Here is a 21,961-nt window from a genome sequence, read left to right as displayed (position 1 = left end):
GTTCCTGCCTGTGGTTTCGTGTGTTTGTGGAGTTCGCTGATGTCATCTGTCTGCCCTCGTGAGTCTCTGTCGGTACTCGCCTGACTTCCCTGGATTACTTCTCTCCCTCACCGTCTCGAGGATTGGGTTGCCTACCTGCATGCCTGCGTCACCAAGGAATCCATCTGTTAGTTCTGAGACTGTTCCTGTGTTCATTGATTGACACCTTTACTCTCTCTGGGACTGTTCCCGTGTTCATCCATTTGCCTTACTCAATAAGCCTTTATTGGTCAATAAGCTGAGTTTACTTGCTATTGTCTCCGCTATTCTCTGTGCCATAACAACTATGTTCCATATCACAAATATGGCCAGGATCTGTGCATGACTCAAGAATTTTCAGAGATTTATGCACATTATTTGAACGTGGTAAGGAAAAATATAAATATCAAGCTCACTGTATTACATACACGTATGCTTATCCTAACAGAACTGAATTTTTCCATTAAACAGGTGATTACAGCAGGATCCTGCTTGGAGACAGGTGTTTTATGACCCCATTCCCTGACCCAAACCCCATACCAGTTACAATGCAGCTCTAGCCAGGACAAGGGCACACAATGAAGTGAACTTCAGCCAACTAAAGTATCTGAAAAGTCTGAGGGTTGCACCTGACAGGGCCTGTGACATGGCATGGGCCATATTACACACCATTGCACCATCAGAAAAAATAGAAAACATTTCATTAATGTTTAATAAAAGACAAGACAAATATGCTTAGTTCTTTGAGTTTTATTTTAATTGTTCTTTGTAAAGAAAAGCCAGTGATCAAGTCACCTTTTGCCTGCAAATAATATATATTGTACTCTGTGTGAAATAATATATTAGCACTTACTCTGAAGTTCCTATGAAGCAACTCTATCTCTAGTGCCAGTTTTTTTTTCTTTAAGTTTTCAAGTATTTTCAAAATATTCTGTTTTCTAGGGGTAAACCTGTCAACACATGGCTTATGCATCAAAAATTAAAAGGAAAAGTACAACACTGCCCACCTCTGCATCACTGCTTTGTGCAGACTCTTTAGTAGATGTGGACTCCTGCAACTCATATTGCATTCAGAAATAATAGGTAGGGCCTACTCAAGTGTAAATTAAGTAAAGTTATTTATCCACTTAAAGATACCTGAGAGGGTTTCTTCACTGTCCTGTGCATTGGGGGGAAAATGGGCATTACAAAGTGTTGTACTTTCTTCCCTTTTGATGTAACGGTAGAAAAAGTCTTACTGCACATGCTTCAGCCACTTGCTTGGGTACACATAAAAGTGTTGGTGTATTGTTTAAAACTGCACAAAAGAGGAAAACACAATTGCATTACAATGAGGTACACTGGGGGGAAATGTGATCAATAACTCATGGCAACATATTTTTTTTACATTAACTATGTAGTTTCACAGTCACACATGTAGACTTTCACAAGTCAAAGCAATTCATTACTAGGTTTAACAGCTGATATGACTGGACAGCCATTTGGATTATAGGCTTACTTAATTTAATGCAGCAACAAATTATTTTACAGTGTACTAGGATCATTTAAAGTTCATTTACCAGCAGTGAAGGTGTTGCTGCTCCTGGCTATGGGTCTGAGGAGGAGCTGAACCCAGGGATACCCTCTACAAGGTTCACATTTAACCCAAGGGCCAGCTCTTCTGCCTGGGTATAATGTGGGAGTGCAGGACCACCACCTGTTTGTTTTTATTTTATTTTTATTTCTCAGCCTTTTTCTTGGTTGCTTTTATAAACAGGCAAACATTTATTAACAGTGCCTTTTTAAAAGAGACTAGTATAAGTAGTCCAAATTACTATAATGTAGAATATTCTAGTACTTCACTTTTACTTGTTCCTATGTTCTAGTAGTGGGTGGTGACTCTGACATTACAATGAACAAAGTTATTCATTATTTAGAAATTATTAAAATATAAATATATATACTGTAATAAGTGATAAAAACATGTCACTACAAACTTAATTTGTCTGCTACTTTTTGCCAGCCCTCTCTCTTGGCTTTTGCACACTTTGAGGTGTTCCCTGGCGTTTTAATTAAGTTTTCAAATTCAGCATATCCTTCAAGCAATAACTCTTGCTCTTCTGTGGAGAAAAAAACTGAGCGCGCTCTTTGGCCACGGTGAGCAGCCAATAGCAGCGTTGCTGATCAATGTTTCTACTATCGATACATATCCCCTTTTAACCCAGCGCATGAACGCGCAATTATCTCAGATAACTTAATCCAGCTATACTAATCGTAACCGGCAGGAGTGTTTGAAGAACCTAATTAGCCGGATCATGATAGGCACGATGATATTATCTTGGATGTCTCGTTTGATCTCGGATGTTTTAAGCAACGTACGAAGAACGGGCCCCTGGTGTGTGGAAGTGTTTGATGTTAATTTTGCAGGAGCTTTAGTGTTTAGTGTTGAGGAGAAACTGAAACCGTTTCATAGTCTGGTGGTGTTAGCGCGGATGCTCTGGTACTTCCTGCCAGTGGGTAGAATGGTGAAGTGGGTGTGTGGAGTCCTTCCTGATGCTGACGACCCTCCAAATACACTGAGCATTGTAGATGTCATAGATTGGTGGGAGTGCAGTTCCTATGATCTTACTAGTTGTCTTCACTATTCACTGCATGATGTAAAGTATTCACTAAATTAAACACTTGATGATAGGCCATTATCTGTAGATTTTAGAGGGGGGATACATATTTTGGCAGGTCGAAAATAGAGTCTGAAAAAATCTGTATCCCACTACAACTTTTGTCAGGAAACAAGAAATGTCCATATTCACTGCTGTTATTAGACATGATGCAGGGCCGGACTGGGACCAAAATTCGGCCCTTGCATTTGTGGTTTTCACCGGCCCAACTAATTGATGACGTTAAAAAAACATCCCCAGAATCTGAATTTTTTTCCCACTGAGACACACCATACAAGGCAGCAATGACTTTCATAGGCATACACGTCAGGATATAAGACTGAGGCGCATAGACCTTAGTCCATACACATTCACAGCACGAGCATGGCACAGCGGCCAAAAAACACACATACACACGAGTATGGCACAGCGGCCAAAAACACACGCACATACGAGCATGGCACGGCGGCCCGACGCACACAACACAACTGCTTAATAAAGAAAAAGCACCATGACCAAACCACAATAGAATATATATGATAAAAAGAAGCATGACTTACCTTATTAAATCAGCAGCCGTTGCATTAGCGCGCTCTTCTCCGCTACCCTTTCAATGATCGGCCACTGACATGCTAGCAAGATTTGTTTTACTCTTTCCCCGCTTTTGGTTGCGTACTCTTGACGTGGAGCATATTACTTTGGGCAGAGGGGAGGGCCTCTGCCTATCACGTCCTCATGCACGTCCTGCAATATCACTTGCCAGTAGCTAGGGGGAGAAACCCCCCTATAAATATGGGCCTGCCCATCTCGTTTTTTCCGGGTTTCTCACTATTTTAGCTCTTTTCCCGCTGTCTTCCCGTTTTAGTATTTTCCCGTAAATATCCCGTATTTTTACGCTCTGATTGTGTTAACTCAGAACACGCAGCTATCTGTGTCTGTGAAGTGGCGGCTTGCACTTGGGTGCTAGACCTCCAGTAAAGCAGGTGGCAGTATACAGACAGTAGCTTAGGCTACTATCGAAGAAGAAGAAGAAGAAGACAGTAGCAGCGGCGCGGACGCGAGCGCGAGGAACATAGCGAGGAAGAGGGAAAAAGCAAGGGAAAAAGTAGCGGGAATTGAATTTGAAATGATCAAGGAAAGCAACGTGGTCAGCTTGGCCCAAAACAATAGAAAATAACACCGGCCCTTCTGGCATGTGCCAGAATTGCCAGATGGCCAATCCGGGCCTGACATGATGTAAAGTATTCCCAAAATAAAGCACTTGATGACAGGCATCATCTGTACAATAACTTTTTGTGTATGACATTGACATTCAGTGCAATGAAGTTCGATCGTTAGCCTTCAGAAGAATAAAATAATGAATTTTGATAGATGGGCCACGTGATAGCTGTCTTTGCTAAACCTCGTTGATAAAACAACAATAGTAAAATGATAACTTTAACAATTCACGTATTGTCGTTTCATTTACCTTGGTCAAACCAATGGCACACATTCTGCTGAATGCTCCCACGCTCCCGCGACCGGGGATACACTGCCTTTCAGGGGTAAGTACCTTGGCACGTCACCTGTCGATGGTAACGATCGTGGCCTTGTGTGTTTGGGCATTACACACACTGAGCTAGAGTTCGTGGTTCAGTGATGTTCAGTGAAGATGATCATCTCTGTGTTATGCTCCAGACTCCAATACCTCAGTCTTCTGAAAAGGAAATAATTGTTTAAGGTCTGGTGTTACCCGGACACATTTAAATGGTGAACGGACAGGAAGTAAAGCTTGTTATGATATGTTACTCCCCATAGACATAATAAATACTTATTATGTCTATGTTACTCCCTGTGTCCGTCTCATGCTATCCGCTAACATAACATGGTGTCAGAAGTTTAGAAAAACCAGTTAACTGTTAGTTACAGCATATCAGCAGTTACACTCAGCATTAACTCTCGGGAGAGAGTGTGTGCGTGGACAGAAAACGGAGATTAAAGTGGAGATCGGAGAAGCCGTGATTGTGTGAGACGGAGAAAAGAGGACAGATGAGCTGGTGAGATACAGCAGGAATAATAATAGGAGGAACTATGGATGATGAAGCAGCGAGTATGCGGCATCTGATGCCGTCGCTAATTTGAGTTTGATTTCAGCCATAATAGTGAATGGCCCAAATGGATACAGCGCTTTGAGCGTTATAGAATTGCGTCAAGCCCATTAAAGTGAGGCAAAGTGCGGCCGTGAAGAGACCTCAGTCTATCCTGGGTGGAAGTTCACGTGAGGTGCAAATAGCAGGAGACGTTCATGCTTTCAGTTCAAAACCACAACAGTCAAACAAGAAAGTGAATTGGCCAAAACAAAAGAGGCCTAGTAAAGTGGATAAAGACCGTAGATCGTCTGAATGTGGAAAATGCAGAAATATAAAGAGACACAATAGGAGAGAGTGTCCTGCGCGTGAAGGGGAATGCCGTTGGTCCGCTTGAACGGTTAATGGCATCACTCAGGATCCGGAAGAGCAGAGCATGAAAGACTTTGCTTTCCTGGGAGATGTGAGTTCACTAGAGACGAGTGAGTGGATTGAACTAGTCAGATTGAATGGTCAAAATACTGAATTCAAGCTGGACTCTGGCGCAGCAGTTTCTGCAATCCCAGAAAGTTTCTCAGCAGCCATTCATGACAAACTCCAGCCGCCCTGCACAGTCCTGTATGAGCCGGTAACAGGCCCTCGACGTTCAGGGACTATTCACACACACACCGTAATGATGAACGCGGTTCCCAGCCCTGAATATAAGAACCGCGAGAGACGTCAATGGCCGGCATTACGCTGTGTGTCAAGTTCAAGTGTTACTCTTTTTAAGCTAGTTATTTTAGTCGATAAAGTTTTAAATATTGATATTGTTTTTACAGGAACGCATCGCTTCACTTCAGAAGGCCTTTATTAACCCCCGGAGACGCGAGGAGCTCTTTAATGATGGATGGATGCACTTTGATGGACTTCCAAAGACAAACGGCCATTCACTGCCATTATCATGCTTGGAAGAGCCAGGACATTTTTTAATATAACTCTGATTGTGTTCGTCTGAAAGAAGAATGTCATATACACCTAGGATGGCTTCAGGGTGAGTAAATCATGGGCTTATTTCCATTTTTGGGTGAACTATCCCTTTCAGTTTAGTTTTGCATATCATATTTCTCCATTCCCGTCTAGCAAACCGTCAGGAATGCTCAGCAAGCTTCATCAAGTCACTTCAGTACTCTCTTAATTCAAACTACTTGTGGTGGTGTTTTACGACATGAAAGTGTTTACGCTTCTTAAAATCAACCACTTTAATTCCCAATTCTACCCCATTCTGTACCTAGGCAACTCTTCTAACTCCATGAGTTAAGGGTCATCACGTACGGTATTAATGCACATCAGACTTACTCTCTCCAAACCTACAAACTTAACCACATTACTCACATCCTCTTTTGCTAACACTAAAGATTACTTTGTTACTAACACGCGTGAGGAAAGCTACAGCATGTCATAAACCTTGCATATTAAATCTCCTGAGGTAAGCGTACTATCTATACACACTTCTGGTTGTGGTGGCAGTTTCTCTTACTTATTTATTTCTCAGTCTATCCATCTTGCTTTTTCCATTCGGCCTATCGAGGCTGACTCACTAACTCAAGCTGTCTTCTCCTCTTACTTGTCTTTACTCAACACTCTAGGCAACGGCCTAACGGTTACTCTGTTTAAAGATTATTACACCTATGTCTGTATTTCTCAATAATATAATCTATTATCTTTGCCTGAATATCTCAGGTTCTGGTGAGTATCGATTTAATAGTGAAGGTGAAAGTGAAAGTGACACGTGATGGCCAAGTATGGTAACCCATACTTGGAATTTGACCTCTGCATTTAACCCATCCAAGTAAGTGCACACACATTAGGAGCAGAGTAGTGAGTAGTGAAGACACACACATTGCAAACGTGGATACACACACCCGGAGCAGCGGGCAGCCTTGAGTGGCGCCCAGGGAGCGATTGGGGGTTAGGTGCCTTGCTCAAGGACACCTCAGTCATATTCCTGCCGGTACTGGAATCGAACCAGCAACCTTTGGCTCACCAGTCCAACTCTGTTACCATTAGGCTATGACTATGACTGTTTCCTCAGTTGTTTTGGGGTTCGGCTCTGATCCTGTCTTCATCTTCAGGCGGGAACTGAGAGTGTCTTCTTCCCTACGGATCTGGATTACGAACGACGCCAAACAATCTTAACATTGCATTTTGCACACAACTGTTAAATAAACCTTATTCATACGTTATCTCGCCTCCTGAGTCTTTCTGGCAGAAATAAAGTCAGTCTGGTTAGTAATAAGGGTAGAATTGGGAATTAAAATGATTGATTTTAAGAAGCGTAAACACTTTCATGTCGTAAAACACCACCACCAGTAGTTTAAATTAAGAGCGTACTGAAGTGTCTTGATGAAAGCTTGCTGAGCATTCCTGACGGTTTGCTAGACGGGAATGTCTTCTTTTCTCTTCAGTCGATTTCATCTAAGGCTGTGTCTGAAGTCAGTTTTAGTTCTTGTGTTTCTCTTGTCTTCAGAAACACACTTTAAGAAAGAAGAGGAACTGTTTCTGAATGTGTGTGAGTTCACAGCGGTCCGTCTAAACTGGGTTCAGAGAAGATCTCAGTTGTGTGTGTGTGTGTGTGTGTGCACGTGTGTGTGTGTGTGTGTGTGTGTGTGTGTGTGTGTGTGTGTGTGTGTGTGTGTGTGTGTGTGTGTGTGTGTGTGTGTGTGTGTGTGTGTGTGTGTGTTTAACAGTGTGGTCAAACTAACTGAGTTCTCACAGCCAGCGATGACACACTTCTGAAAATACTAGAACTCAAAGCCACAACACAAAGAGACTGTCACGCAAGTGTAGAAACACACACGAAGATGAAGATGAATATTTAAATACTGGTGATGATGATGGTGATTGATGAGTGATAATATCTTTATTTTTTCCTTTTGTAATGAAACGGGTCTTGACAGATTTCTTGAGTCACACCGAGAACAATGATACCAATCATGCCGTAGTCGGACCGGACTCTCTGTCCACAGTAATGGTTGTGTTTTGTGTCTGTCACAGTCAGGTTTGTTTGGACTCGTTGTGTTTCATCATCGCCTGCCTTAATCACTCTTTTCATTATATTTTTTCTTTTTTTTCATTGTATTTTTACAGGTAAGAAATATCTTGAGTATCTTCAGAGCATGGTGCCGATGACACACACTGACTTTCATAATGACACACCAAGGTATTCATAAATATAGCCAACACTGGCTCATTTGAAAAACATTCCTGTGGCAAAATTTTGGCAAAACGCGAAATACGTATCAATATGTACATATTACTGCAGTTTCTAAAAGAAATGAAGACTAGAGGCAGTAAAACAGCAAGCACTTTTAATCTTTTTCACACACATTTATGATAACTTATTGAGCTCCCTCAGTAGCTCAGCTGGAAGACCTTGGGTTCGAATCCCGTGAAAGACGAATCATGATATGACTTTTGTTTTTATGTTTTTATGTCGCATTTGCTTTTGTTAACACTATCGGATAGGTTTAGGGTATAGTGTAGATGTGTGTTATTTTAAAACGTGATGGAGCATTAATCTTTTAGCACCACTAACCGGACATTTCAACTCAGAACTGTGATGATATGTAGCATATATATATATATATATATATATATATATATATCAGAGCGACTCGTAACGCTGCGAAATCCACCGGCCAAAGGGAAAATTACTGGCTGAGTCATTGAAGATGAGCAGAAGTGTGTCAGGAGGTGAGGATGAGGAGTGTGTGTGTGTGATGAAGATGAAGATGATGATGACACAGAGTATATGAAGTGAGTGTGAGGTCAGAGGTCATGTGTCACGTCTATATGTGTGTGTCAGGGCCTGGGGGGGGGGGGGGGGGGGGGGCGGTTATTAACCTTAGGTTATTCTTCTGTGGGCATTTTTTAGACAATTTTTATTAAATTTATCTCACCTTAATGTTTGCTTACTCATTGCATTTTTACAATGGGGTAATTTTGTTAAGAGTTTTCACAACACAAGGAAGCTTGATTTCAATCCTGAATTAAATTGAAAAATAGCACAAATAAATGCAATAGAAGAAAGATAAACATGAAAAGAATTTTTTTTTGATAGATCTAACTCTAGTATTCCGAAACTGAATAAAGTAATCAAATGTAAAATTACACTGGATAGTCCTGACTATCATTAATGACAGACACACATTCGGCTGCTGTCACTTTAAGAGCTAGTGTTCATTATACTGTCTGTCACACTGTCACATGCGGTTATGCTTATTTAAGACGAAACCGACTGTGTTTAAGAGGTTACTTACCAAGACCACAGTTTTGACACTATTGTGCATGTTTTTGACTGGTAAAGTGATATAATCCGCAAAAAATAACTTTTGTTACACACAAGCTGTTTGTAGAATTGCATCTCGGAGAAAGTTTTGAAAGAACTGATTTGATTTTATAATCTGTGTGGAATAAATTACTCATACAATCTACACGCTGAAGTGAATGAATGTTTGTGGGAATTTGCCGCATTGTAAGTGGGAGAAATTCTTACAATTATGCGCAAATACCCGCAATCCCACGCTGACATTCGAGCCTTGTGTGTCTGTGTGTGTGTGTGTGTTCAGACGAGGTGGACGAGCTGGAGAATGAGGCATCAAATCGTGCAGATTATTCGGGAATGGTGTGCTATGAATTTTATAAGTGATCGGGGGTACGATGTTCGCCCTAGGGGGCGAAAAAGCGGCCGAAAAATCCCATAGATTTAACATTGCGAGAAACTTTGACGACTCCGAGCGAGCTCCGAGCGAGGATTTCGCAGAAACGTGCGGTTAACCACATTTGAAGAGGCTGACAGGCTCTGTAAGAATTTACCTCACAATGGTGTAAAAGTTGCACCCCTGGGGAGCAGGGGCTGCCAAAATTTTCCCCATTGACCATAATGTTGTTTATTATTAGTGGTGCTTGTCAAAGGCAAGGCATCACATTTGTTATTCGTCATACTTATTAGTGGGTGCTTGCCAAAGGCAAGGCACTCACTATTGTTATTGCACCTTCTGACTCAGGGGGAAAGCACTGCATCCTTGCACTTCGTAAAAGTGTGTGGGGCCAGGGACAGCCCGAATGGGAGGAAACTCGAACGTAAACCTTTAAAAAACGGTCTGTGATGGGGGATATCTGGATATAAAAGTATGCATCTTTCAGATCCACTGAGAAAAAACAATCCCCTGGGCGTACTAGCGCGAGGATTTGTTCCAAAGTTAACATCTTGATCGGCCGTCTCATGAGGGCCTTGTTCAGATGTCTGAGGTCTAGGATGGGCCTGAGGCCACCATCCTTTTAGGTAACAAGGAAGTAGCGGCTGTAGAAGCCTGACTCACTGTGGGCCGGAGCGCTTGGGCAGGTTGTGGTGCATTGCCTGTGAGAACTTCTGTGCCGCCGTGAATTGGTCAGCAAAGCCGTCTACTGCAGGGCCGAAGAGGCCAGTGGTGGAGAAAGGTGAATCGCAGAAGGCAGTTCTGTCCGCGTCCTTGATTTCAGTCAGATTAACCCATAAGTAATTAAGCCATAATAACTCTTCCAATGGCTTGGGTGGTGGCATTCGTAGCGCGCAGGGCCAGGTCAGCAGTGCGGAGGTCACAGAATGCGGCTGGGTCCGCATAGTCTAAAGACCGGAGGAGTCAAGACCATTCAAGACCACAGAGCAAAATCCTCAGTGTTAAAGTACACAGTTCAGAGTCTATATGAGCCGATCTACAGAGAGGACAAAGATACACTGGTATAGTGTCACTATATAGCAGCGGATTTAAACACTCAGTTGATCAGATGAGAGGAAGTTAATAACCTGTTAATAAGGAGGAGCTGATGATGATTAAAGGAGAAGCTGTAGCTCTATATAATGAAGAGGAGGAGCTGTAACTATATATAATGAAGAGGAGGAGCTGTAAGTATATATAATGAAGAGGAGGAGCTGTAACTATATATAAGGAAGAGGAGGAGCTGTAACTATATATAATGAAGAGGAGGAGCTGTAACTCTATATAATGAAGAGAAGGAGCTGTAACTATATATAATGAAGAGGAGGACCTGTAACTATATATAATGAAGAGGAGGAGCTGTAACTATATATAATGAAGAGGAGGAGCTGTATAATGAAGAGGAGGAGCTGTATAATGAAGAGGAGGAGCTGTAACTATATATAATGAGGAGGAGGAGCTGTAACCATATATAATGAAGAGGAGGAGCTGTAACTATATATAATGAAGAGGAGGAGCTGTAACTATTTATAATAAAGAGGAGGAGCTGTCATCATTATATATAATGAATCAATAACATCATTATATATAAGGAAGAGGAGGAGCTGTAATTATATATAATGAAGAGGAGGAGCTGTAACTATATATAATGAAGAGGAGGAGCTGTAACTATATATAAGGAAGAGGAGGAGCTGTAACTATATATAATGAAGAGGAGGAGCTGTAACTATATATAATGAAGAGGAGGAGCTGTAACTATATATAAGGAAGAGGTGGAGCTGTAACTATATATAATGAAGAGGAAGACTGACAGAAACAGAAATGTCTGATAAGTGTGATCTGTGTCTGCTGGGACTGATCATTCTCTCTTCACTTCTCACAGGTAAAGGAATCTGTATTTTCTCTAAAGACATTTAGTGGAATTAGTCTGGAAAGAGTTAATTTGAACATGCTCAGTTTATTCTTGCACACATCCACGTTGTGATCTCAGAGTTGTGTATTGATACACACAGATCATACTGTATTATTCCTGATACTGGACATAGTGTCACTCAAACATCTGATGATGAAGCATTATCTTCATATTAAGAGTGTGTCAGTGATTTGAACAGCTCTCTGATAAAGACTAATAGTTTATTCTGGAGAGTGTGTTTGTTTGCTTTAAGTGAGGAAAAAGGGTTAACACTTTACAATAAGGGTATATGAATAATCATGTACTAATAACTGGATTAATACTTAATTCAACATTAACTAACAATTATTGAAGGCACGACCTGATCATGAACCACTGAAGAGTTATTCTGAACTACGATGGAGTCATTATGGATTCACGCATGAATAACGGCAGCCTTAACTACATGTTAGTACATGTTTGATAGTTAATGTATTCATTAACATTTATGGATAAACCTAATCAAACTGCCTCTTTAAGAAGGAATAAGAAATAGCCTGACTACACCTCCGTTCTCTGACTTCTGGAAAAGTCACACAACAACTGAACTGGGCTGCATACTTGTTGTGTTAGTATATCATGTGCATTTGATAGTAAGTTTAAAATAAATCATAAGCTGAATTTGGTAAGTAGTTAAAATTGAATTAATTATGACTGTGCCCTCTCACCCAGTCCACACGTTGATCTCACAGTGATCTCTCCATATGATCATCAATGTGAGTCACAGTGAGCTAAAAGTGTAACTCACAGCGAACACACTGTGCTGATGTTATGGCCACAATATGAGCTCATCCCAGCTAGAAATGTTATTGGACATGAACTCCAACACTGCTCGGACGTCAAGTTTTGCTTGAAAATGAAAATTGGGTTGACGTCTAAACATTTGTTTGATGTCAGACTCCAACATCACTAAACAACTTCACGAACAGCATTACCAGCTTCACTTATTACTAACCCCTTATTACTAACTCTTATTGAGATTAACAGAGGTTTAGATGTTGATGATTTATTGAAAATAATAGTTTGGTTTGATGTCACCATTATGGTGATCAGTGTTTGATTTAGTTTAACTCTTGATGTTTTAATGTTAGTTTTTCTCTGGCTGCTGTAACTGTGTGTTATGGCAAGAACAGGAAGAGTAAATGTGATCAGATGATGTCAGCTACGTGATGATGATGATGATGATGATGATGATGATGATGATGATGATGATGATGATGATGATGATGATAACGATATAATCATCATGTAGGGCTCTGATCAGCTGATCTCTTTTAGAGTTTCATATGTGTTAATAATTTCATATAATTGATTATAGTAATGTTTCTACAGGATGACATCCAACATCTTTTCAAATAAATAAAAAAAGTAGAGCGATGAGCTCATATTGTGGTCACAGTTTGAGCACACAGTGAGAGTGCTGTGAGTTACACTTTTAGCTCACTGTGACTCACATTGATGACGCTGTGACCACATGGTGAGATCACTTTGAGATTAAAGTGTTGACTGGGCAAGTAAAGTCATGATAAAATAATGCAGTAACAAATCATTTAATAAGATATGATTAAACATGCACTGGGAGAATCATTTTATTCCTTTACACCACCAGAAAAAAAAGATAAAGGTTATTTGTAGTTCTTTTACAATTTATTTACAAATATACACTCACCTAAAGGATTATTAGGAACACCTGTTCAATTTCTCATTAATGCAATTATCTAATCAATCAATCACATGGCAGTTGCTTCAATGCATTTAGGGGTGTGTTCCTGGTCAAAACAATCTCCTGAACTCCAAACTGAATGTCAGAATGGGGAAGAAAGGTGATTTAAGCAATTTTGAGCGTGGCATGGTTGTTGGTGCCAGACGGGCCGGTCTGAGTATTTCACAATCTGCTCAGTTACTGGGATTTTCACGCACAACCATTTCTAGGGTTTACAAAGAATGGTGTGAAAAGGGAAAAACATCCAGTATGCGGCAGTCCTGTGGGAGAAAATGCCTTGTTGATGCTAGAGGTCAGAAGAGAATGGGCCGACTGATTCAAGCTGATAGAAGAGCAACTTTGACTGAAATAACCACTCGTTACAACCGAGGTATGCAGCAAAGCATTTGTGAAGCCACAACACGCACAACCTTGAGGCGGATGGGCTACAACAGCAGAAGACCCCACCGGGTACCACTCATCTCCACTACAAATAGGAAAAAGAGGCTACAATTTGCAAGAGCTCACCAAAATTGGACAGTTGAAGACTGTAAAAATGTTGCCTGGTCTGATGAGTCTCGATTTCTGTTGAGACATTCAGATGGTAGAGTCAGAATTTGCCGTAAACAGAATGAGAACATGGATCCATCATGCCTTGTTACCACTGTGCAGGCTGGTGGTGGTGGTGTAATGGTGTGGGGGATGTTTTCTTGGCACACTTTAGGCCCCTTAGTGCCAATTGGGCATCGTTTAAATGCCTACCTGAGCATTGTTTCTGAGCATATCCATCCCTTTATGGCCACCATGTACCCATCCTCTGATGGCTACTTCCAGCAGGATAATGCACCATGTAACAAAGCTCAAATCATTTCAAATTGGTTTCTTGAACATGGCGATGAGTTCACTGTACTAAAATGGCCCCCACAGTCACCAGATCTCAACCCAATAGAGCATCTTTGGGATGTGGTGGAACGGGAGCTTTGTGCCCTGGATGTGCAGCCCACAAATCTCCATCAACTGCAAGATGCTATCCTATCAATATGGGCCAACATTTCTAAAGAATGCTTTCAGCACCTTGTTGAATCAATGCCACGTAGAATTAAGGCAGTTCTGAAGGCGAAAGATGGTCAAACACAGTATTAGTATGGTGTTCCTAATAATAATTTAGGTGAGTGTATAGTCAAGCCCACAGATACCTGTAAAGACACACATGAGGCACGTTTCAATCTATTATGACACATACACAAGCTAATCGAAGCATATATAATTAAAAGACAAAACAATACAGTTAATTACTGTCCATCACTTCCTGGAATATTCCCAATATAAAACTCATGCAAACATGAGTTTAATTATCAATCCGGTTTACCAAATCAGTCAACATATATTAGATTAAAATTCCAGCATTATTGCATAGCAACACAACTAACACACAGAGAGCACCATTAATTGCATAGATCTCTACTCTAATTGACCTATGGCTAAGCCACGCCCCCTCCACTCACTCGGACAAACAGTCAACATTCGGTGACGGGCGCTATATTTAGTTATGTTGAAGAGGAGTGAAGAGGCTACATGTTTTGCTAAAAAAAAAACACAAAGTTCCCCAGTTGTTTTGGTAGAAAGTTGTCTAAAATGTTGTGCTTCAATATGTAATTAATGGTTCAATTGTGCTTCATGTTTCAACTAGTGATGTGAAGTTTGGCACCGAGGCTTCAAAGCTTGTATCAAAAAAACGAAACATCTCACATGTTAAGAGTGTGTCAATATTAAGAGTGTGTCAGTGATTTGAACAGCTCTCTGATAAAGACTGATAGTTTATTCTGGAGAGTGTGTTGTTTGCTTTAAGTTAGAATAAAGACTATGATTTAAAACTTCTGCTTTTTATGCTGGTATATGTATTCATTTATTAATATATATCATAATGATCACTGAGATATACTGTGTTTCAGGCACCAGTGGAGTGGATGATGTGTTCATCAGTTCTGGTGTAAATGTCTCTCTGTCCTGTAATAAAACTCTTTCTGACTGCAAATCAACTACATGGATCCACTATAACGGATTCAGAGATTTAGCAGTTGAACTGATTACTTTGGGAATAAAGAATAAAGACACAGAGAGACATGAGAGACTGAGTCTGGAGTCTGACTGCTCTCTGAACATCATGAACGTCACAGAAGAAGATTATGGATTTTACAGATGCAGACAATATGTGAATGGCAGACAACAAGGAACTGATGCACGTTTTTTTCTGCATGTTCTTCATAGTAAGTTTATGATTATGTGGTCAATTTAAAAATACCAATATATTTCATACATGATAAATTGCATAGATCAGACGAGTGTATTAAAGCCTAGTATGACCATGTTGGAGTTCAGTTTTAGGAATTATAAGGCTTATGTCACTCATTCAAGCTGAAGGTTTATTTGCAGCAGCTCAACTGTGTTTCACTCTCATATAAACCAGGAATAAATGATACAGTAACATCTCTCGTCTCCACTACTGCCACTGTAAACTGTGATGATGGAACACACACTGCATGTCATGATCAATATGAAAATATGATGTTAATGTCCTACAGATGATGCGCCTGAACATTCATCTTCTGCAGCTCCAGTCGCTTCAACAACACTGACTCCAGTCAGAAGCTCAAACTCTGAGAAGAAATCAAGCCGAACTACAGCAGCAGCTCCTACACAAGGTTCATGGTCACATGATCACTGTCACACATCATCAGTCTCTCACTTCATCGGTTTGATCCCACCAATAAAATCAGCAGATAATTCATCAACTCAGTATTAAAACCTCAAAGCAATTCCTCAATATTTGAGCTTTTGAATGTTTTTATACTTGAAACATTGTATGGTTTAGATGCCGTCAATATATAGATATTCCACATTTTAATGTTTATGAACACTTAGAAATGCAAGAGTGCTAGAACCTCACTTAACATGAATATCTATGAATGAATAAAGCATCAAATATATGTATTTTTGGTCAATGGTGATAGTCATTCTCCTCCTGACAGCTTGAGATTGAAGTAAGAAGATAATAGATGACAGACTCGTGCACATATTCATCATTTCTGTGATGTGAAGCTGGAGTATTATGTGATGATGTTGTGTATATGTGGCATTATGTGTTGAACTGAACTAACAGACGTGATCCACAGATCCAGCTGATACAGCATCAGAAACTGCTGGATTATTATACAGAGGTACGACACGTTCATTTATACTGACAGCTTTATAACATTAAACTATCAGTCAGTCTGTAAATGCTTCATCAATAACTGTTGATAGTGTAATACCCTTGACTTCAGTCATGTACAGTTTCTCTTCTTCCTCTCATGTTTCCTGCAGTGATTGTGAGTATTGTTGAGATCGCAGTGTTTGCTGCTCCTACTGTGATTCTTCTTCAGATCATCTGTGCAAGAAGAGCTGGTGAGTTTTGAGCCGCACACAATCTGATGATTCACACTCATCTGATCTGAACAATCTGCAATCATGATAAAAACACACACGAGAGGTCAGTCAATGCTTTTATTTTGCAGGGAGGAAGGAATCGAAGCACCCAGAGAAAATAGAGATGCCTACAATATTACAATAAAACACTGATGAGTTTAGAGCGAATCTGCAACTATATTTACAATAGCAAAAACTTTTTTTTCTAAATTATACTTTTTATTAGGATTTATTTTCATTTATATGCATTTTTCTTGTGCTTCATATGTAAACTGGTTTAAATCTAATATTAAATACAGTAATGGACAGACTCAGACTGTATAATCTCTCTGTTCTGTGTGATGGAGCTGATCTGAGGATTATTGTATCTTCTCTGTTCATTCCTGTTTTTAGCATATTTTTTTCATTTTGTATGATTGATACTAATATTCTTAATAAACCTCTGCAGTTGTGTTTAATATTTCTCCTTTCCTGAGATGTTTGTTCTCCTTCATGAGCTCGTAATGTATGGTAATACAGAATAGTAAGTGTGAGTATTAATGGGTCAAGTGTTGATGATAAAGATGTGTTTTCAGCCGTTTCCTGAAGATGTTAAAGCCTCATCAGCTCAGGTTGAGTTGGGTCATTCCTCCAGCAGGAACAGTCCAGGTGAAGGTCTGTGAAAGTTATTCTGTGTCTCTGTGAGATGATGCACATAAGACACCGTTCACTTGCAGAACACAAGCTTCTGGAGACGCATCGGTCTGAAGTAGTGAGTTGAGGTATAGAGGAGAAGATCCAGTGGTTGTGTCACGGTATACGAGTTCATTGCTTCCTTCTCGTCTTGTGTTTATGTTGTTGTATGAAAGTGCGTGTGTAGTGGGCATGTCTGAGTGTCATTACTTGATCCGCTCCAGCTGATTATCATCATCTCATCACCAGCTGCAGTCTATCTCATCACTCTATATATACTCACCGTTTTCTCATTCCCTTTGTCAGATCGTTGTTTCATGTATCCTGTGTCAGCGTCTCCAGTCTTGTGCATCAGTGTTCCCGTGTCCGTTTTCCGTCTTTTGGTTTCGCTGGATTACTCGTCACGTTTCACTGGGTTCACTTCATTTCGGCACCTGTCATCTGGATCTGCCCATCTAGTCCCTGCGCCACCTGTCTCCTTCCTCTTGACTGGACTTTGTGCTGAGCATTAATAAATTGCCTTGAGGCACTCCAGTAGTTAGATGATAACAGTGATGGGGAAAAAAACATGTTTCTGAATGACAGATCCTAGTGATGACATGTAGATGGAGAAGAGAAGCAGTCCCAGCACTGAGCCCTGAGGTACTCCAGTAGTTAGATGATAACAGTGAAAGGAAAAAACATGTTGCTGAATGACAGATCCTAGTGATGACATGTAGATGGAGAAGAGAAGCAGTCCCAGCACTGAGCCCTGAGGTACTCCATTAGTTAGATGATAACAGTGATAGGAAAAAACATGTTGCTGAATGACAGATCCCAGTGAGAGAAAGACTTTCTTTCAATTAGCACAGGTTCTGTGTTTCTTCTTGCATCTGATTGAATCTGAGCGGATGCACTTCAGTGTTTTTGAGCTGAATGACACTGTTGACCCTTGCTGTAAAAATGGCCAAATTCTGACACATACCATTTTCCATTAAAACAGTAATATAACATAAAATAATGCATTCTCGGTAATATTTGTTGTTATCAACAAAGTAGCCTACAGGAATATACTGTGAATTAACAGCGCTCAAAGTCGACACTCATTCACTATTCCCTACATTAGTTCTATAATATAGTCCACTTGAATGAAAAGAAGTGAGTGAATTCAGAAACTGATGAAACCTGATAAGCAGAATCACTGAAGGACAGAGAAACAAGAACAGAAAAAAATAGAAACAGAAGAACTACAACTGACTTCCAGCAACACTGAAACCAGTTTACAAACCAGTTTAACATTATTTCTTTCATACATGTTGTAACGAAACCTGGGTCAGGCTTTGGGGATATGTATTCAATTCAATTAATAATCATTCATACGGGTTTTACCTAGGTAATCATACATGTTAAATCTCCCAAAAAGGGATAATATTTCCCTGCATCTGCATTCATATATGTACCTAGGCAATTAACCAAAAAGGATTATAATTAATTGCATATGTAGACTATATTTTACAGACAGGTTAAAATTAGCTCAATTAGCTCAATTGTATATCAATACTTAATCAAAACGGATTATAATTAAATATGAAATATATCAATTATGCCCATCATAGAACGATCGTCGGGATAATCTTTAAGGGGATTACTTTATGACCGAATCATCTTTTTGTCCAGCAAAAACCTGATCATTCGATCTCAATCAAACCTCATAAAATTATCCTACTTTATAGACTTTCAGGAGAAGCTATTCCTCTGGCCAGAAGGAACAGCCTTCCTGTTCTATAACGATTCTTTAAGTAGGCTATCAATAAATTTGTAAAGCACGTAGCTTTGGATTGTATACATTAAAGGGACTTGTACGGTCAAAGAGACAGAATCAATAAATGAATATAATGCATTTAATAAAGGCAAAGTTACGTGTACCGGTTACTAACGTTACAAGGAATACAATGTATTTACAACAAAGTACAATGACAATGGAAAAGAATGCATCAATAAAGAGAGAGAGAGAGAGCATGAGAGAGAGAGAGAGAGAGAGAGAGAGAATCTGGAAGGATCAGTGGCAAATTACAGACCTTAAAACCTTTGAGAAACAACACGGAGAAACACATCTTAATGCTCTGAATAGCTTGATACGAATGTATACTTGCACTGGCTCGTTGTGTGGCTGCTTTGAAGGCATGTGGATGTGTTCCGTGGAAGAGTCACGTGGCCTGCGGATGGGTCCGGAGCGCGCACTTTCGAACGAAGGTTTAAAGGTCTCGGACGTAAAATTAACAAAGAAACGATTCAGGCTAAGTTCACTTACTCGTCTGAGGAAATGAACAAAGTAGAAAGGAAAAATAAAACTTAAACAAACAAAAGAAAAGATCCCCGGAGGGGGATCACGCGGAGCAGTTACATGATGATGCGAAGAGAGGAGAAGGTAAGAGAGCGAAGAAGAGCCATGTCGCATCTTTTAAAGTGAAACTTAACGCCCCTTCTTTGGGAGCACAGACCAATTGCACCTCACAGATTTTGGCGCCAGATCTTCCCTTTGTCTTAGTCTGATGACCGTATTCGCGTGTTTTATGAGGATGAGCGATTAGGTCTTTCATTTACAAAGATGGGAAAAACATATTGGAATAATAAACATGGAATAATTTTTCAGTAACTTCTTACATATATTTGGCTCAGGAGATTTCGTTTGATACCACTCAAAAAAAAAAACCTTCGTGAACATGTGTTTATTGTGTTTAAGAAATAATGACTTCATGATTCTGCGCTCATACCCTACAATGTACATGAGGTGTCAAAAGTATTCATATTCATTACTCAGGTAGAAGTATAGATACTAGGGTTTAAAAAGACTTCTATAGAAGGTGAAAGTAATGTAAGGAAGAAAATGTCATTAAGGACAAATGCGGCGGCGCAACAGGGGCCTATAGTGCACTACCACCTCCTCAAAAAACATTTCTCTAAAGGCCATAATGTTATATTAATGTTAATAAATTTGGGATGCACTCGGCTCCCTGTTTCAGCCGCATATATGCCCATTGAAAATGAACGCATTTTAGTACAATGTAAATACATTAAAGAACCATATATGTGTACTACTGAGCATTAACGTGTTTCATGAAGCAGAAGAGATGATAACTAGTTGCCTATAAGTATTGTAAGGGTGCAAAAAGTCAAACTTCAGAGGCATGTTATCAATAACCTTTATTGCAGTGTAAATGTACATATGCATAGCTGCAGGAATCTGAGGGCAACAGACAAGAACATTGGCGTACCCAGGGCAGGCTTAGTAACAATTACCCTCTATATACAATAAACATTAGTGCTGTCAAAATGAATGATTAATCCAAGTGATTAATTAAAAAATAAAAATAACTCATAATCCTGATTGATACCTTCCTGGTATGTACTATGCTCAATTATATAGTATAGCTAATGGCAACAATGTCACATTGCAGGTGTGATGGACCACGTACAAACCAATAGGGTGTCGGAATAGTATATGTTTATACTTCTCATCCAACCATAATCAAATTCACTCTATCCGGATGGCGCAATTTATCTGGATAAGTTTTCTTTTTTTTTTGAACGATGACAAGCCGGAATAAACACAAGCCGAAATGAAATAGGAGTAACGTGGCTATTTTTAAAATGTATGGAGTAGAAAGTACAGATAATTGCCTGAAAATGTAAGGAGTAGAATTAAAAAGTCGGCTGAAAAATAATTACTCCAGGAAAGTATAGATATCCAAAATTTCTACTTAAGTAAGGTAACGAAGTATTTGTACTTTGTTACTCGACACCTCTGGGAATTAACAGAGGTTTAGATGTTTTATTGAAAATAATAAGGTGTGTAGTCATCGTTATGGTGATCTGTGTTTGTATTAGTTGGTCTCTTCACCCTTGACTCTTTAACATTGTGTTTTTCTCTGGCTGTGACAGTGTTGTATGACCCCATTGTGCTGAAGAGTAGAGCCTGTGCTTCAGTCCAGGAGAAGATCAACAAACACTGATGATACACTGCATGTTGCTTTATTTAACAGGCAGTGATTGTGTAGTTACTGATCCAGGGAAAATCTCTGTATTTAAAATATTTTTAAGTGGACTCAAATTAATTAAGTTCACAGTAATAATATGCTCACATTATTGGCACATTACTGAAAGAAAACAAGTTGACAAAAAAATTGAATTATTAGGGTGTTGTTCAATACAGACATTTGAATGCACTTGTCTTATCCCAAATATTCCTCAAGTCTTTCTCTTCTGAAATGAGCAGTGTGTGTTCAGGTGAAGGAGTGTGTGTGTGTGTGTTTGTGTGTGTGGGAGGGGGGTGGGGGGACTTAAACCTGAATGCACAAAGACTCATGGGGACTCGTGTCACTGTGGGGACCTAAAGTGAGGAAACAAGCTTATAAATCATACCGAATGAGTTAGTTTTTTTGAAAATGTAAAACTGCAAAAAGTTTTCTGTGATGGGTATGTTTAGGGGTAGGGTTAGTGTGTGTGTGTGTGTGTGTGTGTGTGTGTGTGTGTGTGTGTGTGTGTGTGTGTGTGTGTTGTTGATGTTGTGCAGAAGCTGCTGCACGTCTCTGATATTTAATACACACAACAGATGGACACACACGTGCAGCATCACTGTCTGCTATTGTTGAGCGAGCCAATGGGACGAGTGTGTGTGTGAGTGAGAGAGAGAGAGAGAGAGAGAGAGAGAGTTTAGTGTTCATCTCAAACTC

General features: G+C 39.9%; 1 protein-coding gene across 1 annotated transcript in view; it reads left to right on the top strand.

Annotated features, from left to right (window-relative positions):
- Nucleotides 1–17,024, top strand: part of LOC143714490 (uncharacterized) — a 98,910-nt gene extending 81,886 nt beyond the window's left edge. Inside the window, exons 4-6 of the mRNA XM_077205715.1 lie at nt 15,695–15,814; nt 16,286–16,330; nt 16,476–17,024. Of these exons, the coding sequence (XP_077061830.1) occupies nt 15,695–15,814; nt 16,286–16,330; nt 16,476–16,567 (257 nt within the window). The 3' untranslated portion in view covers nt 16,568–17,024. The remainder of the gene's footprint in view (nt 1–15,694; nt 15,815–16,285; nt 16,331–16,475) is intronic.
- The last annotated feature ends 4,937 nt before the right edge of the window (nt 17,025–21,961 follow it).

This window comes from Siphateles boraxobius, unplaced genomic scaffold, assembly GCF_051911475.1.
Source record: "Siphateles boraxobius isolate OS27281-9 unplaced genomic scaffold, OSU_SipBor_1 54, whole genome shotgun sequence".
NCBI lineage: Eukaryota > Metazoa > Chordata > Actinopteri > Cypriniformes > Leuciscidae > Siphateles > Siphateles boraxobius.
Note: the sequence above shows the minus strand (reverse complement) of the source record. Positions and strands in the feature narration are given on the sequence as shown.